The sequence below is a fragment of the Numenius arquata genome, chromosome 1, assembly GCF_964106895.1.
Source record: "Numenius arquata chromosome 1, bNumArq3.hap1.1, whole genome shotgun sequence".
Lineage (NCBI taxonomy): Eukaryota > Metazoa > Chordata > Aves > Charadriiformes > Scolopacidae > Numenius > Numenius arquata.
This window is the reverse complement of record NC_133576.1, coordinates 39,343,779-39,369,128: the sequence shown is the minus strand read 5'-3', so window position 1 is coordinate 39,369,128 and position 25,350 is coordinate 39,343,779. Positions and strand designations below refer to the sequence as shown.

Below are 25,350 nucleotides of genomic sequence, written 5' to 3'. Positions count from 1 at the left end.
ACTACGCAGCTCCCGGAGATGTTTCGGGCGGGGTCCGCCAGCGGGCCGGGCAGGGCGGGCAGCGGGCAGCCCCGGGATACGGTGGGTCCCCTCCTGAGGGCTGGCAGCCGGCAGGGAGCGCCGCCAGACCCCCTGCCCGCCACCTCCTGCCCCGGCGGCCGCCGCCGAGCCCCACGGAGCCCCCCATCCACCGCGGCCGAGCCCCATGGAGCCCCTCAGCCCCCCAGCCCCCCCCCTCCCCGGGTGACCGTTAGCCGGTCCCGGCCCTCCCGCCCCGTACCTGAGAAGTCGGCCAGCGCCGCCACCTCCGCGCCGCACACGAGGATCAGGCAGGAGAGGAGGCGGAGGAGCCGCCCGGGCTCTACCTGTCTCCGGCGTGGGTGCTGCCCCGCGTCCCCGTCCCTCATGGTGCGGGAGAGGGCAGCTCGGGGCGGGGGGCCAGACCTGCCGCCTCACATGATGGAGCCGGCCCCGGCTGGCGGCACGGCCAACCCCCGGCCCGCCGGGCGCCCTACGCCGCCCGGCAGCGCCGGCTGCCCCGGGACCGGGCGGGAGGAGGAGGAGGAGGAGGGCGGAGCAGCCCTGCCCGAGTCCGCAGCGCAGCCGCCCCCCGCCGCGGCGGGAGGAGGAGGTTGAGGGGGTTGAGGGGGTGGGGGGGTGACCCGGCCGGAGCGGGGCCGCGGGAGGCGAGTGGCCGCCGCCGCGGGGTAGCCCGCGGGTGCGGTAGGGAAGGGAAGAGGCTTCTCGGCGCTGCCGTGGCTGGCACTGCCCTCAAAGCACATCGTGCGGGCCGGGCTGACTCAGAGCCGGCTGCACCTCGCCCGCCCTCCCCCGGCTCTCTCCACCCCTCTCCGGGCAGTTGGAGGTCCCGGCACCTCCCTCTTGGCGGAGAGGCACGATATCGCCTTCACACCCCGTGCGGAGGGCTTTATTTTAACTTATTTTTTCCCCCCTCATTCCTGCTTGGCAGCGGTTGGAGGTCTGTCACGGACTTATACGCACACCCCGACTTATGTGACAGCGTTTCCCTGCTTGTATCTTTCCCCAAGGCAGGTGTCAGGTGCGCCCCATCACTCCTTGTCCCCCGCAGCACCGCTTCCCTGCTTTCCCTCCTTCAGACCTCCTTGCCCCGCATGCCAGACCCTGCCAAGTCTGCTGCTCCGGCCCGGCTCCGGTCCCTTATACAGGGTCTCACAGGGCTCGGGGGGAAACCCAGCTGACAGCTACGCCTGGCAGGGTCTCTGGGTGAGGGATTTCAGTGGGCAGACAGCTGTGTTAAGAAATGGCTCTGACTCTTCCATGTTGCAAAAGAAACTTTCCCTTCCTCTGTCTCCTCTCCTCGTATCGTTGCCTGACAACACCTTATCGCAGCCCTTAGCTTTAAGACTGGCGTAGTTCAGCATAGCTGAGTTTGAAGTGTGTAGGCTTCCTTAAAGCTTTCATTGTGAAGTGAGAAAACATCTTGAAGTTACTTTGAGAGAGTTCATGTTGTTCTCGGAAATCTTTTGTAAGCCTGGAAAGCAAACCAGCGGGAAGTTCAAACAAATTGTTGTTACAACCTGCTAAGCCACCTTCAAACATAATTTGGAGCTATAATTTGGACTAAAGAGAATAAATCAGGACACTCATTTCCTAGTTCCTGTAACAGCTGCCCTTGGGAAAGAGAGCCTAGAAGCAACACTGGAAGCGGGGCATGAAAGCACCTCCTGCCCTGGGGTTGTGCTTAGGTATAAAGTAGGTAGGCAAGAACATCTAGCTGTTTACATCCTGGCATGCATGTTCACACTGATCTCTTTTCTCCTGAAAAAAAACCCATGAGTGAGTAGGTTAGAGATGACGGAACCAAATTAATTCTGCTAAATCCTTTCCTCTCCTCCTGCTCCAACTGAAGTTGGATGAGGTCCAGCTTTGAATTTCCAAACTTTGGAGCCTCTTTCTGGAGGTTACACTGAACTTTGACCAGCTTGAACTTCATGTTTTATTCCGAATTTACTTTCTTTCCTCACCCTCTCCCTCTTCACACACAGAACAACAACTGGATAACACATACATTATAGTCATGCTTCCTTAGTCTTGGCCAGATAAGAGCAAACCAGGTTTCACATGAACCTGCCTGAGGTCAGGGACGTTCCTTTAAATTTTACCGAACTCTGATAAATGGGATCAAAGATGCCGAAGTAACAGGATAAAATGGAATAGCTCTGAAGCATCTGCAACTGCAAACACGGATGGGAAGAGATAACAGTAACTCTGCCAGGTGTGTGAAGCTCTTTCTTCTGGCTACTTCAGATAAGGACAGTGTTTGCCTCTGAACTGAACCAGTTACGCCGTGCCTTCTGACTGTGGTACTGAAAGGAGACTTGTGGGAGTCTCCTACCCGCTCTCATTTTTTCCCTTGACCTTGCCATACCTGGTCATTTAATCTGGCACTTCTGCACTTGCTGCCACAGGTCAGTTCCACCAAAGGCAGAAATGAATGCCAGGGGAATGTTATAAGGAGCACAAATTTTTACCCCTCCATAAAAGAAAGCATTTGAGGGCCATACTCAGATCTTCTAGAAAAGTGTTTAGATGACTACGGTGAACTTATTTGTCTGCCTAACTTCATACCTGCCATGTCTACCATAGCTACATATCTACCATAACTTCAAGTGAGTGCAGTCAGATGATCTTTGGCTTCAGGATGCCAGACCTTCGCTCCCTATACACTCAATGGAGAGATATCTCATATTCAGGCCACCTGCTATAGCTCTAATGGGAAGGGTGTCACCTCCTCCTCTGAATTGCTCATTGGTCCCTGGAACACAGATGTCAAGGATGGCAACTCAGTCTGCTGTGTGTGACTCTGAATAGACAATAGATCTGTGACAAGTACACGATGAATGCAGACAAATACGTAAAACTGAAAATGACTGAGAAATATCCTGTACTTCTGCTTGAAAGGCTTTGAATCAGAAGATCCTGTGGGACTGTTTGCCTAGTGAAAATTTGTGAATCTTCTCTTTTCAATGAGATAACAATGCTTTTTCTAGGCCTGTGGTGCTGTATGAAAAAGACCAGTGGTGCAGGAATGAGGCTGGTATGCTTTTGGCACTGTGCGGGTATAACCCAAAGGCAAAGGCAGTTTTCAAGTGGAATGACTGAACTGGGAGAGGTTCAAAATGTTGTAGGTAACCTCCAGGGAGGTGAAGCAGTGACGGTTGAGTAACAACACAAGAGGCAGCTGGGTGCTTCTATGTGTAGATATTTGCCTTTTAGGGATGCCTTCCTATGGAGAAGAGCATCTTACGGACATTGCAGCCAACAGGAATTGAAGACATGCTTTCAGTAAAATGGCATTGAGATTTTTAATTTTTTACCTGAATGGAGGCTACTTTTCTATTCAACATTAACCTAAAATCTGCAATGTTTTTGGTGATCCCTGTTATTCCCTGCTATGGATAGTCCTTAAATAGTAAGCTTAGAGACAGCAGTGTAAAACACAAAGGTAGGAAGGGAGAAAGTGTTATTTATCCTGATAAGCAAAATGTGTTTCTTTGCCATAGCCTTGAAAGCAGCTTCTACAAGCTGGCAATTCTCAATAGTTGGAAGACAATATAACTAATCCAGACATGTTCAGCATGTAGAATTACAGAATCTCTCAGCTCTGGCCTTTCCTTATTAGCAACAGGAGTGAGATTCATTTTTTCCCCAAAGAAAAAATGAAAGCCTGTAAGTTAGAATCCAGGCTAGACGTATGTCTGCTTCAAACAGTTTCTCTCGTTTGAACTTGGGGAGGAAAGAAATCATTTCACAGTGTCAAAAATGCAGGAACTGTGTTGTTGCATGGAAGCTTTGCAAGGGCAAAGCCAAAATCTGAGCTCTTAATTTCCTTTTTCTCCATATTATTCATTTTTCTCTGAACTTCAGCCAAACTGCCAATTTGAAACTCATATCATGGCTTAGTGTATGGAAATGCAAATAAAATTAGTGCTGTCAGTTAGGAAATAAACAAACATTGTGAAATAATAGAAGACAGTTGAGTTAGATGGCTTAAAATTTTCTATTAGTAAAAAAATCTCAACAAGATCTATAGCACAGTAACAAAAATTATCATAAATACATAATCTCAGAAATATTTTTTCACAGATATATACACATCTCCCCACTATGCCTCCTACTGCTTTTTCTTCCTCTTTTCTCCCCAATAAGTTTATCGGGAGCTGATAGTCATTTTCATTCTCTTCTCCCAGAATAAAGTTTCCAAGAAATTCCCTAATGTCCTCTACAGCTTTTGGGGGTAAAACAAAAAATCTAAATACAAAACCCAGGCTTTTCCCACATCTTTAAATGCTTTATATTCTTGCATTCTGACACAGATGCAATCTACAAGACAGTTCAAACAAGTGGGCTGCTATCCTCTCTCTGTTTCTATGGAAATGAGTATCGGTCCGGTTAAAACAAAGCACATGCTTTACAGTAATCACTATATGGCAATTGTTTAAAATAACATAGCACATTTTTCCCAATTCAACCTCTATTCCTATGGATACAAGAATGAAAGTAGTGGTAGAGAAGCCTCTCTCGTATTTTTTTCAATTCTAAATATGTTTTGGAAGCTGTAAGTTCTCACAGGGTGCTACAGATTTTAAGCCCTAACAAGATCTTCAAGTGTGCGGTAATTTGAACTTGAGAGGACCAATTCTGCAAGCTGTAGTTAGGAAACATTCTCATGCATGTAAGCAGAAGTTTGAATGAATACAGAGTACAGTACTTCACCCAGCAGGTTTAGAAGGAGGGGAAGTATTTGCTATTTTCTGCCATTCTTTTTGACTCACCTCAGAGAGAGCGAAGTTAGCTAGCAAGTTTTGAACCCAAACCATGACAGTGGTCATAAGCTACTTCCTGCATAGTCACCTCTTAGCCAAACTAGTCAGAACATCATAAAGACCCTGTCCACTTCACCAAAAAAGCAGTAAGATGTAACATATGAAGTTTATAAAACCACTCTGCTCATGTTTCATTCCATCTGAAGGAAATCTCATTCCAACTTCCTCATCACACATAGCAGAGAGGTCACCACTCCTTATCCTCCTGAACGCTGACAGTTTTACTGGCACCTCTCCTGTATACAGATTATAGCAGTACACCTGGGCACTTGTATAGACATGAAGTAAGAGGCATGCCCCACCTCACACAGCTTACTGCTGGAAACAAGAGAAAAAAAAAGAGACCTAAGGTGGAGGAAGAACAAATGCACCAAGAAAAAGGTCCTGACTTTGTTGTCCTTCCCCTCCTAAAGCACTTAAGTCATCTCTGGTCACTTCCTAACATGAATCTTCAGACTGGAAGAGACTATGCACCTTGCCTCCCAGTTTAGGAAGGACAATAGGACAGAGCTGCTCAGTGGACCATGGTCTTGGAAATCAGCCTGTTTACTTGTGAAAGTGCCTTATTATGGGTTTATGAGCCTGCCTTTTGGCTGGTTGTTGTCACTGTTTTTCCTTTAATATGTATTTAGGCTAAGATTTTCCAAAATGACTAACGATTTTGTGTACTTGAAATTCAAGACAACAGCTTTTTAAAGCCACAGAATCAATGTCAAAGCACTGAAAAAGCAGTGGCTTTTCCAAAAGCCTTGGAAAATCAGGCCTCAAGGTCTCCCAAGTTAGGTACGCAAAGGCATGCAAAACTGGTAGTGTTTCAGAAAAAAGCAGCCCATATCAATATCTAATCAGTAGGAGTTAGTAGTTTTGAGATCCAGACCTCACACTAATTCAACCTGAGCACCCCAAAATTAGGAGCAAATAACAAAATCTGAAATTAACATTGCATTGTTTCTAAGTGCTTGCTTTTCCTCTCAGGACCATAAGGGTTTCATGGTAAATTCTGAAGAGATGCTAAGTGACTATGTTAAACTAACTTGGGATTGATGACAGTTCAAGATTATTCCACGTATAGAAGGTGGGAAGGATTTCAGTATGCATGGAAGATACACTTTTTCCACCTCTGGATGTAACTATCCCATACTGTGAAAGGTCCTGTTCTGTACATTGAACTAAAGGGTTTATTCAGTTTATTGCAGGTACATACCCATAGCTGCTTTCCGCTTATACCTCCTCTAGCTCTTCCCAGCCTGCTCACTGACCTTCCCGCTCTTCTGTCCCCTTCCCTTCTTTTCTGATCTTTCCATCCATCTTCAGCATCTGGGCAAGCAGCCTGATTGCCGACTCATACCATGCTCTGGCTCAAAACCCTGGTGCTAATGCATGTTTGTACTGCTGACGCCGCAGGCAAGTTAGGTCCTTTGATATCGATAGGGCTCTAGTGTAATGGTAGGGAAGATAACCTGGCATTAGTCGGGTTTTAAAATGCACTCTTTTAGCTATTCAGAGAAGTGCTGCTCCAGCTGAAATAACTAAGGGACTGAAGGAGGAGGGGTGACTTTGTTTTTCAGCATCAAGAGCAAAACAAGTGATGGTTTTACTAAATTGCTGTAATGGCTTATGCCAGAGCGGCATTGGCATTGCAGGGCAGTTTCACCAGGGTTATTGCCTCAGCCCAGCCTCCCTACCCAGTTCCTGAGTCCATACACTGTTCTTGTGCGTTACCCAGACCCCTTGTTCCTAAACTTCTGGAATTCAAGCTCTGCAATGTCTGTATCTCCAAGTGTGTGAGCTGGCACAGAGCGAGGATGGTGGGAGTACGGGGCACAGGGCATTTGGACACGTGATGACGAGTAAGTGATAGTGCTGGGCTGTGTCGGGAATATTCCCTTCTCGCGAGGCTGTGTTGAGGAAGTGGTCTTGACACTTTGCCCATCTCTTGGCAGCATCCACCCTCTCTCCCTCTGTGACCCCATGCCTCAGGTGTCAAAGGCTGGAAAGAGGAAAGACCTGATAAACAGCTGTATCTCACACAGGAACTTGAAATTTTGGGAAAAACTGAAGCAAACTTTTCTATGAAATAATTCTATAAGCCATTGAGAACAGTGGATTTGAAGGTGTGATTTTATGAAATTCAGTCCCTCTGAATGCTTTCTACAATCAATTTATACATCAAGTGAAAAATTCATGATAAGAAACTAGTGCATTTCCTATATGCTCTGGACGAAAATTAGTGTTGAGTAGGGGATCATAGATCAGGTATGGCCATCAAGTGATACCACCACTGAGACCCGTAGTGGTGCAGTGGTACTGTAACTGGCAGGGGCTCCACTAAACCGAACATCCGTGGTTTTAAAGGTCAAGTCTGATCTGGGATTAGCATGGTCTGTATAGCTTTGTTTAGGTACGGGTCTGCCAGCAGCCCTACTCATAGGGAAAGTCACTCATCTGTAGTGTGAGGTTGCAGGCCAGGAAATCGGGCTGAGTTTAGTAAGGATCACCAGAGCATGGTTAGGGAATGATGTAAATTGGTATCAACAGACTTAAAGCTTGAGGGCTGGCATAGCAAGGATTGCTGAGCTATAGCTAAAGGCTAGAGATAGGGGCTGGGTGAGCGGGACAGGAGTGTTTATGGCTGAAGTCAGAAAATAGGCCTTGATGAAGCTATTGGGCAAGAAGTGGCCTAATCTGCCAAAACAGATTTTGTCTTCAGGATTGCATGAGCAAGGATCCTAGAGTGAGGAATAATGTTCGAGTTTGGGATACAAAGGCAAATTAGGCAGTACTGCAGGGCCGGGGCTTGTTATTTTAGATACTGCTCAAGCCAGTAAAGGCTTCAGTGATCAGGTTATGGCTGATGCAGGAACGGTCATTTGGATCGATTAGTTTTGTACCTGGAACTGGTCATTGAACAAGGGCGAGAGCTAAGGTTCATGCGAGGGATGAGGAATTATTTTTCAGACTTGCAAATGCCAAAGGAGCGATGTGTATCTTGGATATGATTATATGTTCATCTGGCAAGAATCACAGAAGTTTATTTCAGTTTACTGAAAATGGTACAGCTCACAAATTAATAATTGACTCATTCACTGCTTACATCTGTTAAACATGTAGGCACAACAGAGCAGATGAACTTTGTCTGAGCTTGATGTCTCATTCTTCCATTGGGCCTCCAGGAATGGAGCTCGCCAAAAAACCGACTTGGAGGAGGAAAATTGTCAAAGGTATAATAGAGAAAGAAAAGGACACAGGCTTCAAAGTACACTATGGCAAGAACATGGAAGTAATCTGGCCTGAAACGAAACTCACAGTCTTCCTCACCATCACTATTAAAGTCTATGACACCTACTCAGGCAGTGAGGGGAGAGAAAAATTGAATTTAAAGTTGAAATTAAAATAATTTTCACTAGCATTTTGCAGTAATATTTTTATACTAGATAGTCTACGAAATATGGTGTGATGATAGTGATCAGGCTTGTAAGTCTGACAACTATGACTTTTACCTGGAAGATATCAGTATGGGTGCCTTGAGTCTTTTAAATCTGTGTTAAATAATTTATTTTCAGTTCTGCTAGCTCTAGCCTTCCTTTTCATCTCCTCAAAACCAAAACAACTCCCTCTTGAGAATGTTATTTACTTTCCATATTATGTGCCCCCCATTTTCTGGAATTGCAAATGCATTTGTGTATCTGCATACCTTCATTTAATATTGAAGAAAACTGTAAGTTTGAAACAAAGGATTTCCATCACCCTTTTTTTTCCCCAGTCTCATGTACTCCTTTTATTTTACCCTTTTGTGCCTTCTAACTTCACCTTCTTTTATTTTACCCCACCATCTGTTCTCAAAATACTACAGCATCTTCCACCAACATTAGAGCATTTGTCCATCCTAAGTCTTAGAATGGCTGTTAATATTGCCCTCTTCTGGATCACTGTTTTTTAACAGTATTTTGTTAAAAAAACAGTTTTAACAGAAACTCACGTCAGGGAAAACAGAAAAATATTAATGTTGCTTTTATTTTTTACCTGTAGATAGGAAAAAGAATCCATTTTGGGTAGACCTCTAACTTGATTTTCATTTTCTCTAACTGACTTAATATAACAATCATCTTTACCTTCCACTACTGTTTCAACTGTTGGCATTTCATATCTCACAGTTTGTTGGAACAAGACTTTTTCTATTCTTCCTTATCGCTGTGACTCTTCTGGGAAAACTCTTGCTGAAAGCAAAACCTCTGGGTTCAATTTAAGTCTAGAGAACAATATTTGGCAGCCTTGAGTAATGCGCTTCGCAGGCTGACAGGCAACCAGCACCCTTGTATTATTTGTTTGTAATTGTTAGTGTTTCTATAAGACACTTTAACCAGACAGATTTAAAAATGTAACGGAAACACGGCCTGTTAATTGGAAAGCAGTTTATGACTATTGCTTTTTGCAAATGGCAGTTGTTTTACCTTTCTGCTAGTATCTGGAGAAGTTCTCTCCCCTCCCTTCTTCCTGGCACCCCGTGCTTTCCCCTTCCACTCCAAAGTTTGCGTCTCCTTGGTTCAGGACTGCACGGGACTGCAGCTCTGTGAAACTGTGATGCCAGCGGAGATAAAAACCTGCCTGGCCTTGCGAGTGGGGATGGATGATGGATTGTTGCAGGGTGCCAGAGACCTGCTTTTGATGCTCCCCTGCTCCAGAAGCTTTCACCCGAGTGGTACCAGTCGGGACTGTGTGGCTGCACTTCAAATGAGGCAACCAAAGCATCCTGAGAGAGAAGCGGGAGGAAAGAAAAGGTGCAGGTAACTATTTTTTAACTCTTTTTAGTCAGCTTGGGCACCGATCACACCGAAAACCAAGCACATACTCACATTGCGCAAAGGCTAGTTTATGCTTTTATGCATGCACGCCTATTGAAGCGCCTTTGCTTTTCACTTTGGGGCCTGGATGCCCTGCCGGGAGGGCAGCTAACAAGCGATAGCCGCACGCACAGGGCAGATTTTGGGCAGATTTTCAACTCAAACGTGGGACAGGGACAGCCCGTCAGCAGAAGGGAGCGGCCCCGTGCCCCCGGCTGCCTCACGAAACCACGCCGGTGGGCATTTCCCACCTGGAAAGCCCTGAAAGGGAGGCCGGGGGGCAGCGGGCTCCGTACGAGCCGCAAGGCAGCTGAGGGAAAGGCGGGTGGTGCAGCAAGGCCGGGAAACCTCACGGAGGGAGATCGGCCCGAGGCGGGCGGGGGGCTGCGAGGGCTGCCCTTACACGCTGCGGCCCGGCACGGCCCGGCTCCTCACGGCGGGAGAGGCGCGGCCCCGCTGCTCTCAGGGCCCGGACCCAGCCCGGCTCCCCGGGCCGGCAGCACCGTCACCCCCTTCTCGCCTCGCTGGAGCGGGGCCGCGGCTGAGGGGAGGCCGCTGCAGCCGGCGCTTCCTGCCGGGGCGCGGCGCCGCCGCCACGGACGCTTCCGGGGCGGCCCTGGCGGTGCGGCGGCAGCGGCATGGCGGCGAAGCGCCCCGGCGTGTCCGCGGCCGGCCCGCCGGCGGCCAAGCGAGCTTGCCGTGAGGAGGAGGAGGGGGAATTCAACGGCGCCCGCTTCAAGGCGCTGCTGCGGGACCCTACTACCGCCAGGAAGGGTGAGGGGCCGGGCCGGGCCGGGCCGGGCCGGGCCGGGCGGGGGGTGGCGGCGGCGGCGGCGACCGGCGTGCCGGTGCGGTGTGGACTTGAGGTAAAGGCGTGCTCTGCCGGCGCAGCAGGGGCTGGAGCGGCTCCCCGGAGACATCTGTCCCTACAGCGGCGTCGTGGGGATGATGGTGATGGTGGCTCCTGTTACTATAGCGTGGGCCCGCCGCAGAGCCGGGGTGGCCGCTCCGGCGTGTCCCCGGGCCCCGGGGGGGGCGGCTCGTAGCGTGTCAGGGGCGAGGCGGTGGCTCCCCGAATGAAACTCTGTCCCTGCAGGTCTGGAGACCTTCGTCTCCGTTGCGAAGACGTTGCCGTCACCTGACATATACGATGTCGTGGAAGGATACGTAAAAATTTCCATGGAGTGCGCTGAAATATTCAAACTCCTGGATGGAGAAAGGAAGCATGAAAGTGAAGTAAGTTGGTGGTGGGTGTTACGGTGTAATGACTGGCAGCTTGCAAATGCTTTCTGGTGTAAATAACTGATAATTTGGTATGGGTTTGGTTTTGGTTTTGTTCTCTTTTTTTTTTTTTTTCTTTTTTTTCTGGAAGTCACAGTAGCAGAAGCACTGACCAAGTGAGGAATGTCCTCTTCAGTGCAAAGATGTTCCTGGGTTTAATGATACACACAACCCGTAGTTCTGCCAAAATCAAACTGTTAAGGTTCTTTAAATGTTACCAAACCCCATTTATCAAATAGCGGAAGCAGTTAAGCAAACAAAAGAAAAATAGTCAAGTGAAAGTAATTGTTTTTAGATAACTAGATGTCTCCCTGACACATCAGTATTTCTAGGAAGCCACGGGTAAAGCTGACTCATTTTTCACACCTGAGCTGAACCCAACTTTTCCATATCAGAATATAATGAATGAACTAAAGAATTAAAAAACTCTTTTCACTGTGAATACTGCAGCAGCATTATTAACTTAAATCTGCTTACAACGTAGAATTGGATGGTGTTCTTTTTAACCTCCAGTTCTTGGTCTTTGCTTAGATTATCATTTTTGTCTGTGTAAAGTTGACCTGTATCATGTCCAGTGACGCAGTATTCTTGCTTTCTGCAAGATTCTTTTGCTGGTAGGGGCTAATGCTTGTAATGAATACAGTCCCAGTGCTGTGTATACTCTGGTCTCATCTAGAAGGAATGAATTGCAAGACTGGAGCAGCTAAGATGGTTTTCTTCAGCTGTTTCGTTGTGCACTTACTAGCAGTTGTCTCTTAAAGTACTGGTTCATTAGCCCTAGGCCTTGGTCTCCAGCTTGAAAAGCACTTTCAAGATCTGTCAGCCTGTGCTGAGGTTTGCACTGCAGTCCGTGTGTGCATCGACAGAAGCCGTTGTGCATACAGAGGTGAATCATGCATGTAGGTCTCAATTCAGGTGTGAGGAGGAACTCTTTTTCACATTTGGTTTATTTGTCCAGGCCTTCAGTCAGCACATTGGCTTGGGCTTCCAGTGGAGATTGTCCCTCCCTACTACTGAATTTCATGAGTTTAGCAACTGAAAAAAGGAGGAGTCAGTTGACCTCCTGTGGTTCTCTAGTCTTTCATATAGTATTTGTATAGGGGCTTCCCTGAAAATTCGCACTCTCAGAACTAGTCTTTAGAAGAGGAAGCATTAATCTGGGAGAGAATTCAGAATTTAACTTCCATTTCATGTGTGGAAGTGTTTCTCTTGTGGAAAAGCTTACTCTTTTTTATAAATGGTGGTTTTTACTGTTTGCTCAGCTAATAATTTCAAGCTGGACCTGATATTGGCAGATATTAACATATCTCTGTTATCTTACAGATGCTATTAATCTTTCAAGCTCTAGAGGCTATTTTACTGAGGACGGCCAGTGACCTCTCCCATTTTTCTGTTGTGGGAATGAACATAGTCAAAAAGTTGATCCATTCCTACATGAGACTGGTCTATGCTGCTTTGTATTCTGAAAATCACAGGTAAGTCTTCTTTGTACAGCTGTGGAGAATCTCTGTCAGTTGCTCTGAATTGATCATGAGAGGCTGAGTCTTGCACATGTGTACAAGACATTGCAAAATTCAGCTTGACTTACTGCTAATAAGCCACCTTTATTTAATGATACCGTTCCACATTTCATAAAATAATTGCACATGGAAGTCTTTGCAAGGTGGAAGCTCTGATATAATACACGTTCTAATGCTGTATGATACTTTCCGAAGGCCGTAGTTTTCATCTGTTGTGTCTGTCCTAGTGAGAGGTAAAGTGGATGGTATCGAGTTCTATTATTTTAGTGCTACTCCGTTTGTGAAGTGAAACATTCTGCGTGGAACAGGAAGGAATAGGCTTTCTTGTAGTTCACAGAGGCTGAGAAGTTTGTCTTGTGGTGGCAAAAAGAGCTGCTCTTGAGTGTTTTATTTCCTTGTATTTTTTGTAGTCAGATTTCCATGCTTATAATAGAGTTTTTTCTTTCAGACTGGCTTTTCCTCTATAACTTTTCCTGTCTCTTAAATTTAAGTCCATTTTAAACCGATTGAAGCACTCAGGTAGTCCAGTCTAAACAACAATTTCTCACGCTCTGTGGACAGGGTGAAAGAAGTTACAAGTGCCAGAGACATTTTAATACAAACCTGGGAGGAAGGGAGAGAAAAGAACAGAAACTGCAAATGACTTGTCTAAGGCCAATGACTTGTCTTTCGGTCTTTGGAGAGGCCAGAATTAGAAAAGCGTTTTCTGCTTTCCAGTTCATGGACACAACCACGCTTCCTGCACTACTCAGTTGATCTGACTGTACATAGAATCTCAAATACAGATGGATAGGTATATTGTAAATAAATTTTGAAACTATGCAAGATCTACACTTCTTATTAGCATTTAAAGATTACAGCTTTTGGATAAATCCTAGAACCTGCATAGAGAAGGCTGCAGATTTCTTATGGTACTCTGATGGTATATGCACTGCTTTTTCAGTGCTACCTCTTTGATGTGCAAAGGGATTTTATTGTGTTGTGTCCAGATGGGATCTCTGCTTTAATCACATGGCTTTCTTGCAGATTGTCCATGAATGAAACATGATGAACAAATTCCACAACCTTTAATGGGTAGTGGAAATTCAGATGATGGAGGTCTGCAGACTTGTACCCCATGGCCCTGTCATGTTCCCATTGAAATAAATGGCAAACTCCCACGAATTTAGGAGTTTCTTGGCACTTTCTTCCTTTTATCCTACTTAATAAAGTGAATATTCAGCTTCTCTTTACAGCTTAATTTTTGGGAAGAATATACATAGGCGTTCCCTTTTCCTTTCTTCCCTCTCCGCTCCTTCCCAGTTGCCATTATCACTGCCTAAATAATGGCTTTGGTTGTTTTAACTCCTGTTCTATTTTCTCAGACAAATTTTCCCGGTCAGTGAGCAAGAATCAAACTGAGTGTAGATCTTGGTATTTACTTCAAGACAAGACCATGCCGCGTACTTAAACTGAAGAAAACCTCTGCCATTCAGCTAAAACACACAAAAATGCATTCTTAACTTTGCCCTACTCTCTGTGTGTCCTTAACTTTAGCACCAGCTATGACTCCTACGGGCCTGCTTGTGGCAGTAAAGTGCATAAGCATTTGCAGGACTGGGGGGTCTGTCCAAGAAATATGCTTGTAGAAATAGGCTTTTCACAAAGAAGATCAGAGTTCTTTATGAATGATGGAATAATTTGTGTTTGGTCTAAATCTGTATTGTGATGGTCATTAAAGTGGTTGGTCACATATTCAACCAAAGCTCCATCAACTGCAGTGAGAGCTTTGCATGACCAGGGCTACTTTCCTAACAGCTGTCTTGATTGCTTGTGTTGGGAGTGACTCAGAACTACTTCGTGCCTGAAACTCCTGAAGGCTTGGGTGGATTTTGGAGGTGGAGTGGGATAATTTCCTTTACAGGAAAAAGGTCTTTCTTTAAATTTTAATCTCTTTATTTGATTGGTTGTGTAACTGTCATCTTGGAAATAACCTGCAGGTTTTTCTCTGCCTTTCGTTTTAGGATGAGCCGAGTGTGCCTTACCCTTTTATCAGCAATGGTGGCTCAGGGGCCAGATTCAGCAAGGGATGTGTATAGCCATTTTGATTTCAATAATAAGTTTCTGCCTGGATTATTGAAAAAAAGATGTAAGAAGGTAAATTAAACTGCTGTGTGCCATGACATGCTACTCATTGGCTCCATCAGTTTTCCTCTGCCAAGTATTTAAAACTAAGCTGTTGCCAGAGTCTCTTTGCCATATTTTCTTCTGCAAGAACTTAACCCTTCCTGTCCTGTCAGGCTGAAATGCTTCTTGATTGTTTCTAATTGGCAGCAGAACTGATCTATGGGGCAAGAGCTTTCTATCTACGTACATAGGAAATCCCCAGGGGATGTTTCTAATTATCTGTGACAGCGGGAGAGCTGGCCTGCACCCTTGAGGTATAGCTTGCTTAATTTTCCATCCTGTGCTGGTTTTTCTCATCTTGTGAAGGTGCAGAGCTCCTCCGGGTAACCTTGATTTCACACTGCTTTGTAGAATTTATTGCAAAACATCAAAGTGCCTTGTCTGTTTCTAATAAGCTGTGGTAGAATATAAATGTATAATTTCTGTGGGCTACCCTTTTAATGTCTAAAATGGAGTGAAAGTGACGGTAAGCTTCTGCAAACTATTCAGTGATGCGTTTGGGAAGAGCTCAGTCTTTTTTCCAATGTGTGGATTGCAGTTTGGTCCACTGAAATGAATGGAGGTTCTGCAGTTGTAGAAGTGGGGAGAGGATTTTGGTCAGTACTAGTATGGTCAGAGTAATTATGTTTGAAAATATAACCAGGAGATTTAAACAGTCTCTTGGAGGAAATCCTTAAGGAGGATATGGAACGAAGTAGAAAAAGTCACTCTTCTTTTTCCAAAAGGAACTATTTCTTGTTTCCTCTCCATTTGCTAAAAATAATCAGGGTTGACCTGAACCAGTGTTTCAGAACAAGAATATTTATATTCCATTCCAAATTTAAGTGTATAATAAATCCATTATTATTTTCAATGCTGATAGATTGTTTCTAGTTTTTGAAGATGACTTGCAGAATAAGCTTGTACATTTGTGTTGGGTTTGTGCCATCTGTGGTTACAAATGAGACTGTAAAAGGTAGTTTTGTGGAGAAAAGTGTGTGTTTTTGTTTTACCTTCTACTTGATTGCTTTATATATTAACAATTTTGGGAATGTCAGATTTCATGGGTTTTCACCTTACTGCATGTCCTTAGGAGGACCTCCACCCCTTAAATTAAAGTGCATGGATGTAGGTAGTCTTTTGACCACAAGCTTATTAGATATGCAAGTAAAGTACAAGGAAAAAAGTTTCCAGAAGCGGATTGAAGATCTTATCCTTGCTCAGCTTGCAGTGAAATTATTATGTCACAACTGGCTATTAGAGGTGAATTTTTAATACAAAAATATCAGGCCCAAAGCGTACAGCAAAATCTCCTTTCTTTCACTTTATTTCTTCTTTCAACCCTTTCATGAGTCACTTCTGCCTTATGTTTAGCCTAGTCACTACCTTCTTTCAGGCATTTTTACACGAAACAATTTTTGCACAGTAGGTTTCAAAGAAACTACAAATCGTGTTCATATCCTACGATCCTTTTCTAGGCAAAGCTTTCATTACTTCCGCTGTGCCTGAACTTGTAGTTTTATAACATATTAGTCCCTTTTTTAAGAGGTTTTTTTTGTTTAGCCAGTCTTAGTTGTGTGACCCAGGTAGCCGCATGAGCAGCTGTGATAGCTGAGGGACGGGTGTAATGCACTGCAGCTCAAAAATGGCAACGAGCAACAGGGGTCCCCAAGACTGGTGCTGCTCTGGAAGCCTGTATAGTAAGAAGTTGCAGCAGCACTACTGCCCTTACTGTTCTTGAGTATTCTTCAGTGTACCAAGTGGTGCAGAAGTGAGGATGTTCGGTGATCTGTGTACAAGGGTTTGGCATGAAAGTACTGTTAATGTTTTCTTCTTTTTTATTTACGGCCTCTCTTGTATATTGAAAATTGAAAAATATGCGAACTAAGACACCTTCCTTTTTGATGTTAATTTTAACAGACTGTGATCTGCTTAACTCATGAGGTTTTTCAAATTAATACACTGTGGATCTATTGCACGTAAATACGTGTATGGCTATATGCAACATGTTTATGGAAGTTGTTTAATTTACCTGTTTATAGTACTTGTAATCAATTGTTGCAGTATTAATTTTGCAGTTGGGTACAATCTGTGTGCTAACAGTGCCTTTTATCTTTTCTAGGGGAGACCTGATGTCCGTATGGCTTATATTCAGTTTGCTCTCTCCTTTTTAATTGCTGGTGACAATGCAATCTTGACACAGGTCCTGGAATTAAAAGGTACTTTGCAATTGCTTGGGGTTTTTTTATTTGTTTTTTTGATTTGTTTGTTTGGTTGTGTTTTTTTTTTTAAGGCAGAGTCTTTTATAGGTGATATATGAAATGTGAGAAATAAGAGCTAATTCAGACTGTAAACCAGTTAAACAGCACTAATAAGATACAAAATACTTATTTTTAATCTTATTAACTGAAAAGCTTTAAACTTCTTCAGTATTCCAGTGAGTGCCGCTTCTGCTTGAGAATAATGTTTGCTGTCTGCAAAAACTGTGCAGAACTAGGAAGCCATTGGTGGCACAGATGTAAAAAAGGTAAATGTAATATGACTTTGAGGCCATAGATTCAATAAACAGAAGAAAACTTCATGGCCTCCAGCCTTGCTAATGATACAGTAACAGTGGATATGTTGCATTAAAAAATATTTTATAAGTGTTAAAGGCTGTGCATACTCTAGTATTTTCTATCCTCATGCAGGACAACTGTTGTGTACTCCATTAGACTGCTTTTTGTCAATGACTCAGGAGATCAGGCTAATGTCCTTTGCATCCTTTATGGAGGCATTACACGGGAGTGCAGGCTGGAAATATGTTACATCCCTGTCTCTTAGAGAAGGGGGTCACACTGGACTGACAAAGAAGAGTATCCAGAAAGTTGAATCTTACGTACACTTGATTAATACTTAATCCCTTGTGTGCTGAAGATAATGTAAAACTTCTGTTGACTTTAGTGGTTTGAAACCTACTGCTGCTGATTCTCAAGTTGTGAATTGCAACCCTTGGTAAGGCTATGAAAGAATTCAGAAAGGTTCTAGAAATACCATTAAAAAAAAAAAAGTCAGTCATCAGTTGGCAGCAATTAATTTCTTTTATGGTGAGGGAGTAAGAACAGGCCATAACTATGTACTTCTATTGTTCATGCTACCCTGGGGGCTGCTGATTTCCTTTAGTTGCTTGCGGTTGTTCCGTTCTACCAGAACAGGGAATGGCAGTGCACACCTAGACCCACTCAGCACAGCTGGCTTTCATTTCCCTGTTAAGGTACTGAAATTCTCTGTAAACTGAAGTTCTCTAATTTTGGGATGCACAGGTGAGCCAAAAGATGATGCACATGGTTGAAGAAGTAACCTGCAAATATTTGAGAGTCACTCAGTGAAACAATTGTGAGTCCTTCAATGGAAAGGATAGGCATTTACTCAAGTTTAAGTACTGCATAGCACACTAGGGCCTGAAATACATTTGGAGTTGACGGATGCTGTTGCAGTAAGTGTTAATAATCAAGTTGGCAAATTAGCTAGTTATGATGACAGTGGGTTTGGCAGCATTACTCCTTCATCACTTTAGTTACAGACACATTATCCTCCTGAACTCTGATTGCAGCCATTTGGTTCATCCTTAAATATAACAGCAAGGTAAATAATATGACATTGTAGAGAAATGGGTATGAATTCCCTGGAGCATTTTAGTATGAAAATAGCTTTCACATTTTCACATTTGAAATGTCTTCTTAGATTTCATTCCAAATATTCTTCGCTCTGAAATAAAGGAAGACAAAGTTTCTACTGTCAATCTTCTAATTTCCACACTGAGAACAAAGGTATGATACACCCTTGATACTGCATTGTCTCTTGTTTTCTATTTTCTTTGCTGCTGCAAACAGTCTTGCAGTAATTTCCATGAATTGTACAGTTCTTTAAGATGTTGGCACTGCGCTGCTGCTGCTGCTGCTGAAAGTTTGTCAGTGTGTCCATTACTGATAATATTGAAGATTGATAGCTTTGCCGTATTACTGTTTCAGGACTGAAGCTTGTTATGCTTTTCCAATGCCATCTTTTAAAGGAAGTCATTGCATAGCTTGTACTTGGATGCTAATTTTGGCTCATCTTTAGTGTGTGGTGTCCAACAGATTCCCACTGTTTCATGGTTTGCGATTGCATCAGTGCCAAGCCTGAAGGTCAAAAGAGCTGGAGTCTTTTAGTTTGTTCCAGTGACACTAAGATTGGTCCTGCATTTAATGTGTCTCATGCCAAAAAGAGGAGGTCAGCTAGATTTGACTAGGTTTGTTAGCTCTGAACTAGGTAATGGCGTACAGTCTTCTTTCCAGGAGAAAAAGGATTTTGTGTGTTTTTTAGTATGGGGACCGTGCCATGAAATGGGTTTCTAGAGCTGTCTGGTTGCAGTTGAAGGCTGTGGGGTACCATTCCCCAACCAGTCTTGGCAGGGTTATGTTGGGCCACATCCTGTGGTCCTGATTAGCTGGTCTTTGGACTTGATTACTGTTAGGATGGTAAAGTTTCTGCTGCAGGAGGTACATTCAGTCAAAGGTATTTCTTGGTGGGGTAGAGGAAAAGGCAAGTTTTATCATAAAATTATCTTCCCAAAATCAGAGAAGTTTTTGTGAAAAAGGAAGGGCGCATACCACCTGCTGTCAGAAAGTACTGTTGGGGAAGTAAGCCTGCTCCTCTTTGAAGTTGTTTTTTCTCATTCTTTCATAGCAGACAGAAATAACCCCATGATATAGCAGGGTTGAGACAGAAAACTTGAAAGCAGGAATTGCTGATAGTTGTGAGAGTTGCTTCAGTCTTGACTGCCTTTCCTGTGCTCTGTTGTTCCTTAGCTTCTGAGCGCAGCCGTGCCTCTTTCACTGTGATGCACCAGCTTATTGCTGCTGTGAGTACAGCAACTGCACCAGATATTTATTTTATTTCTATAAAAATGTTTTAAAAAATATTTTTATTTCCACAACCCGTGATTTTTGGATCTGTTTTGAATTACTGTCGCAATGTTGCACAAGCTGTTGTATGACCAGTTGAGAGCAAAGAAAACATAGTTTCAAATTTAGAGTGTAACCAAAGAGCCTACCTCAGACTCAGGCTTTTCAGAACTGACAATTGAAAGCTGAAAATATTCTTTAATTTTTCTATTGTGATAACTTTGGGAGAAGAAGAAAAAGCCTGGCATTTAAATGTAAAATAAACCTCCTTGAAGCCTTGTTTTCTAAATTAAGATTTTCCCGTGCGGCAATCATACATTATGTACTGTTACATTATTGATGAAACCTAACACGCTGTATGACTCCGACAGTTCAGGAAAATGAGAATTAAAAACATGAGGACCGGAGAAAACAGTAGGAGAACTTTTGAGAATTTCCTCCACTGTGTTTTCCCCTCTCATTCAAACTTTATTTGTAGCGGGTTCTACCATCTCTACCATCAGGTTTCTCATGATCCTAGTCTGTGGCTGTGCTACTCTAAATATGTTCTGTGCTCTTTACTTCAACTTGAAAGTCTATCCTGTTCAGCATACGCAGTGTTTGCAAAAGTTGGTGTAGAGTCCTATGGCTTCAACCATATCAAGATGGGAGAAGGAGCATGTGAAAGAAGCGTTAACAGGACTTGCAGAGCCTTTTGTCTGCTTTAGTGAGGAGAGTGAGCTGTGTGTGTACTAGAAGAATGAATCATGTTGCTAATTTGCCATTATTTTGTGATAACTTGCAGTAAATAAAGAGTTGTCTGTTTGTTTGTTTTTTTTTTTTCTTCTTGTTTTCAGGTGGTTCAAAATAAAAGTATCACCAAAACCCAGAAGGTGCGCTTTTTTACTGCGGAAGTGTTGATTCACATCGCTTCACTTTACCGGTGGAATGGGATTACTGATGTCAGCCCTGAGGATTTAAAGGTCTGGTAACTTACTTCTGTGTAACTCCCAGTCCTTATTTGCTTTCCCCTACCTCCTCCTCTTGCAGCCCGGAGGTTTTGAAATAGCTCCGATTTACTCTAACCTTGATAAGCTCAAGAGGGATCTGCTGAGGCTCCGTAAAAAGAAACCCGACTTTCTGCTGCTCCTCACTGCTTGAGGAGCTTGCTTTGTTTCCCCTCCCTGATTACCAGAACTGCAGTGCAGATCTGTTAACCAGGGAGAAATGGGACTTTTGGGTATGAGTACTGTATTCCATTGCCTGGGCACATTGTGTGTCTGTCAAAAGCAATATTTTTACCACGTGCCTCATACCCATTCTACACGCTGATCTGATATGAGACCTAAACTCCCAAGATGGTTTCCAGCCTTTTCATCGTGCAGTGTTTGAGAGGTTGAGGGCTGAGCTGTTATTGATTCTACCAGTCCGTGAAATGACTTTCCTAAAGTCATAGATGAGGCAAGGATCAGATCTGCAGCTGGTGCATGTGTGTTAGTACTGCAGATGTTTTGTCATCTTCTCCTCATAAATAAGTTCCTTTTTTGCTTTTTTATTTTTATTAATCATGTAATCTCTATTTTCCCCCCTTTCACTGTGGGAGTACCCAAGGCATGGCTGTAAGGCCAGTGCAAAGCAGTAGAAAGATTTCTATGCTTCCACTGGGTTTTGGCTGCAGACTTTTCATCTTTGTGTTGATTAATGCTTGATCTTTAGAAGGCCAACAGTTCTTCAGAACTTCTAATAACTGCCTTCTTATCCTTCCTCTACTGGATGTTTATGCCTGATATGTTTCAATCCTGATATATTGCAAACACCCTTTGGAGGAGATCTATTTCTAGTAGGTGTCTTGGAGCTGTGCAAATCTATGACCCTATTCATAAACATGCATTTCAGTTTTGAGTAATTTTAAATTCTTACGATTCCATGCAGTTCTTGTGAGTCATATTGTCTGTGATTTCCCAACCACAATGCTCAAGACTTCTCATTCGTAAGGATCTAGAGTTGTGCTGGTTGTAAAAGGTTAATGGAACCTGGGTTCACTTTTTTCTTTTTTCTTTAGTTTTTGATTGACAGGTATTTGGTCTCTTTTTCCATTTTTGTCCAGTAACAGTAATGGCATTAATACCTGACATTTCCTTGAAGCATTGGCATACTCAGATGTTAGCTATCTGTCTTTCTTGTCCTGTGTTAAAGTTGTTCCCTCATCTGCCAAATTGGCCCAAAAAACATACAAACGCTTCTTTTGCATGCTTTATGCTGAAGGTTTCAGTGATTTTTTTTTTTTTTTTTTTGTTCTTTCTGAACTTTCTCATGGTGAATCTGGCCTGCAAGGTTAAAAGTTAGTTATTTCAGAGTAAATATTAGGTCCTTGACTTCAAAGTGCCAGGATGGACTTGCCCAATTTATAGAAGTTTTATATCACTACTTTTCTTTAGCTTGACTTTTCTCTAACTTATTCTATCCGACTTCTTTGCAAAAAGCCCCAAGTCAGTATTGCCCTGCAGTTAGTACATATATACCTAAATTTGGGAGGTTTGCTTTCCTTGAAACACAAAATTTACATTGTAATAGTTAATCTGTTTAATGCAGAAACTGAAATTTGTCTTGTTAATCTGAACAAAAGCCAAATTATCTTTTAGCATTTCTGTATAAAATGCTTCATACAATTAGAGAAGAGTGAAATGGATGTAAGATTTTCTTCTGCAATACCAAAAATCATATGCCTCTTTTACTTCTTTCTGATTTTTATAGATGACTCAAGGTTCTGAAGAGGTGGGAAAGATGATGGTACGGGAACTTGTTCATAATTTCTTAATGGACATCTGCTGCTCTCTGAAACATGGCATAACTTTCTATGATCCAAGTCTTGGAACTTCTGGCAAGTAAGTCACCAGACAGCTGAGATTGTATGTATGTTTTGTGCTGGGAACAAGAGAGACCTCACTAGTTATCTTGCCTGCCCTTCCAGGCCTTTGGCAGTAACTTTACTGAATTCTGCTTCTGTCTCTTCTTTCTTCTGTGACAGAACAAATAAATACATTGGGGGTTTTGTTGTTATTGTTTTTAGCTTCTCAAGATCAAACTTTTGGATCTCCTTATACTTCTGCATACTAGAGTAGAGAATGCTATGCCTTATTCACAGGGACTTAGGCAGTGGTCATGTTTCTCTGAGCCATCTCCATGAAAAGCTAGATACCAAGTCTCTTACTGCAAGGTGTGATTTTTGGACCATAAATTCTTTTGATGTGACAATAAAGCATCAAAGCTGCAGTCTTAACCAGAGGGTGGTGAAATTTGTAGTCTAATTTACATTTTGTAGAACCAGACATGGTTTATCCCAGATTCTAGCAAAACACTGCTGTTGATTTCAGTAGTGACAGAATTTGGCCTGCAACACCTAATCTGGAAGCACCTATTTGCACTACTATTTCATTTTGCTAACTAGTTGAAGTACATGTGCACTAAGATTATGACTGATGGAGAAAACTATTGAAACTCTTGTGATTCCATGGAGGTGTTCTCATAGGGTAAGTTTATGCTTCATTGCGTTAGCTGGGCAAGAAACCTGCTACTGCAATCTAGTACCTATTAATACTGAGTGGTGCTAGAGCAGGTTGTTCCTTCCTTTAAGCAAAATCTTAACTGGTATTCATGTGGCATCTGCGGTATTCTCACTTTATTTAGTGACATACAGAAGAAAATGTGAGAAAAAAAAGACCAAAAACCTGAAAGGCCACAGAAAATACTTCCAAGTTTAATATGAAGTTTTAATTCTACATTTTTAGCTTTGTGAAGTTTGGTTAGAATATTTCTGAAACATTGTGGTTTTAATTAAAAATTATTACTGTTTGTCATGCAGAAAACCTGGAGGTAAATTCAGTTCTTCCTTTTCTGAGTATACGCTCAGAAATTTTGCCAGCAGTGTGAAAGGTCTTGCCTTGAATTTACCCCAGCAGCAGTTAGAGCAGTTGCAGAGTTAACGATATGTGCAAAGTATCAAAATAGGGATTTCTTTTTTAAAATATTTTTTTGTCTTCAATAGGGGAGGAAATGTGGTGCTTCTGCGTTTTCTGCTTGGTTTAAAAACTGCAACAGAAGACGAAATGGTTGCTGATCTCATGGTGAATATTCTTAAAGTATGCCCAGATTTATTGAATAGATACTTTAAGGAGACCCAGTATTCCTTTGTTCCTAGACTGAAGTCAGCTTGGATGGACAATCTGAAGTTGCTCAAAAAGGTAAGAGTATGAGTGATGCGCACCACATCTCCACAGAAAAGTGAAATCCCAATACTCTTTTTCTCTTCCAAAAATTGAAGTTGTTTTTGTTAAACAGCAGTGCAAAATTATGCAAAATTGTAATAGGAAAGATGGTAAAATCAAATGTTCGTGACCTACAGAAAAGTTACCAAGCCAAGGAACTTGGTAGTAGATTAGTAAGCCTGCCTTTGATTGCTTTTATTACAGATAGATACTATAATGCCATTCCAGTTTAAAAGTAATTTCAATTTGGTACTGTGCAGTAGAGAGCCCCGCCAGCCTGTGATGTGCCGTTGTTAGGTATAAACTAACTCTGAATTAATTAATTTAGCTGAGGTCTTCCTAGTAACAAGGAAGAAGATTTCATTGATTTCAGAGGGGCTGAGCTGAGGGTCAGGGAGTGGGTTTTTTGGTTTTGTTTCAGAAGCAGCTGCTCTGTATCAGAGGAAACTCACATGTCTGAAGATGTGTTGTGTTCACAGCTGTAAATGCACAGAGCTTTTAAGTTTATTAAAATCACTAAAAAGCAGACAGGCACAATATTTCATAAATAATGATTTTAAAAATAAACCAGTCCAGCAGTGGGGAAGTTAGGTGATGGAGGTTTAAGTGAGCTAAACAGGAAGGACTTAATGGTTCTGAAATAACACCATCAATTACTGTAGGTATGTTAGAAAAGAAGCAGCAGGGTAAGTGTCGAAGATGGTAAATGGAGGGGGGACATGGCATCCTGTTTTCTGTGGGTGCGCAGGAAAATGAGCCGTGCTTCAGAGCCACAGCTGCTTTAAAACGTGTAGACATAGAGTGAGTTGGAAGGTCATTTGCTAACAGCCATGCTCGGAGCAGGAGGCTGTGTAAACATTTAACTGGACTGGGAAAGAAGGAATCGGCATAAGAAGCAGTGGGAGATATCACGTTGATGATACATTTTTTTGAGCAACATCGAAGCTCAGCTAGAAAAACCTTTTGACCTTTTTGAGTGTTCCTCTGACTCTTTGCTTTAGCTTAAAATGGGCAAGTAGGATCTGTAGTCTATTTGTTGAAAAGGGATGGCCTTTAACAAGGGTGCAAGTTGCATACGGATATTCCATTTAGTTGAATAGAAATGTGGGGATGCTCTCTAGCATTTCTGCATAAAAATTGATATTTAGTGCTGTCATTACTTTTGACAAGTCAAAGCCCTTCTGTGAAATGCTCCACCAAATAAACTATTATCTCCACGACTATATCAATGTTGATTAAATTGTTATTTTTATTTCAGATCTATGAGGCTCAACCAGAGATTTCCAATTCTTTTAAGACTTCAGAGTTTGTTCCTCTTCCCAGGTTGCTTTCTATGGTGATGGTAACAACAGTCCCTGCAGTGTGCAATAAAATAATGTTTACCCAAGGATTAAATGTAAGAGCAATCCATAGTATTTCAGTGGATTTTTCTGTCTGAGTTTTTACAGTTTAAGTGTGTGATCATCCAAGAAGTTTCTTAAGTTGGTTAATTACATATGTTTTATATTTTCTGTCTCAGCATAAAG

General features: G+C 42.9%; 2 protein-coding genes across 4 annotated transcripts in view; one reads left to right on the top strand and one right to left on the bottom strand.

The window, feature by feature from the left end:
• EVA1C (eva-1 homolog C) overlaps nt 1-550 on the bottom strand; it is a 41,461-nt gene extending 40,911 nt beyond the window's left edge. For 2 of the 3 annotated variants that reach the window (XM_074150745.1, XM_074150760.1), the window contains exon 1: nt 281-528. In XM_074150745.1, the coding sequence (XP_074006846.1) occupies nt 281-407 (127 nt within the window). In that variant the 5' untranslated portion in view covers nt 408-528. Of the gene's footprint in view, nt 1-280 lie in introns of all 3 variants that reach the window. The other variant, XM_074150752.1, reaches the window with a different exon arrangement.
• Nucleotides 551-10,347: 9,797 nt separating this feature from the next.
• Nucleotides 10,348-25,350, top strand: part of URB1 (URB1 ribosome biogenesis homolog) — a 55,425-nt gene continuing 40,422 nt past the window's right edge. Inside the window, exons 1-10 of the mRNA XM_074146791.1 lie at nt 10,348-10,483; nt 10,806-10,945; nt 12,314-12,465; nt 14,514-14,646; nt 16,778-16,874; nt 18,379-18,464; nt 20,417-20,542; nt 22,314-22,444; nt 23,605-23,800; nt 25,083-25,220. Coding sequence (XP_074002892.1) covers nt 10,348-10,483; nt 10,806-10,945; nt 12,314-12,465; nt 14,514-14,646; nt 16,778-16,874; nt 18,379-18,464; nt 20,417-20,542; nt 22,314-22,444; nt 23,605-23,800; nt 25,083-25,220 — 1,335 coding nt within the window. The remainder of the gene's footprint in view (nt 10,484-10,805; nt 10,946-12,313; nt 12,466-14,513; nt 14,647-16,777; nt 16,875-18,378; nt 18,465-20,416; nt 20,543-22,313; nt 22,445-23,604; nt 23,801-25,082; nt 25,221-25,350) is intronic.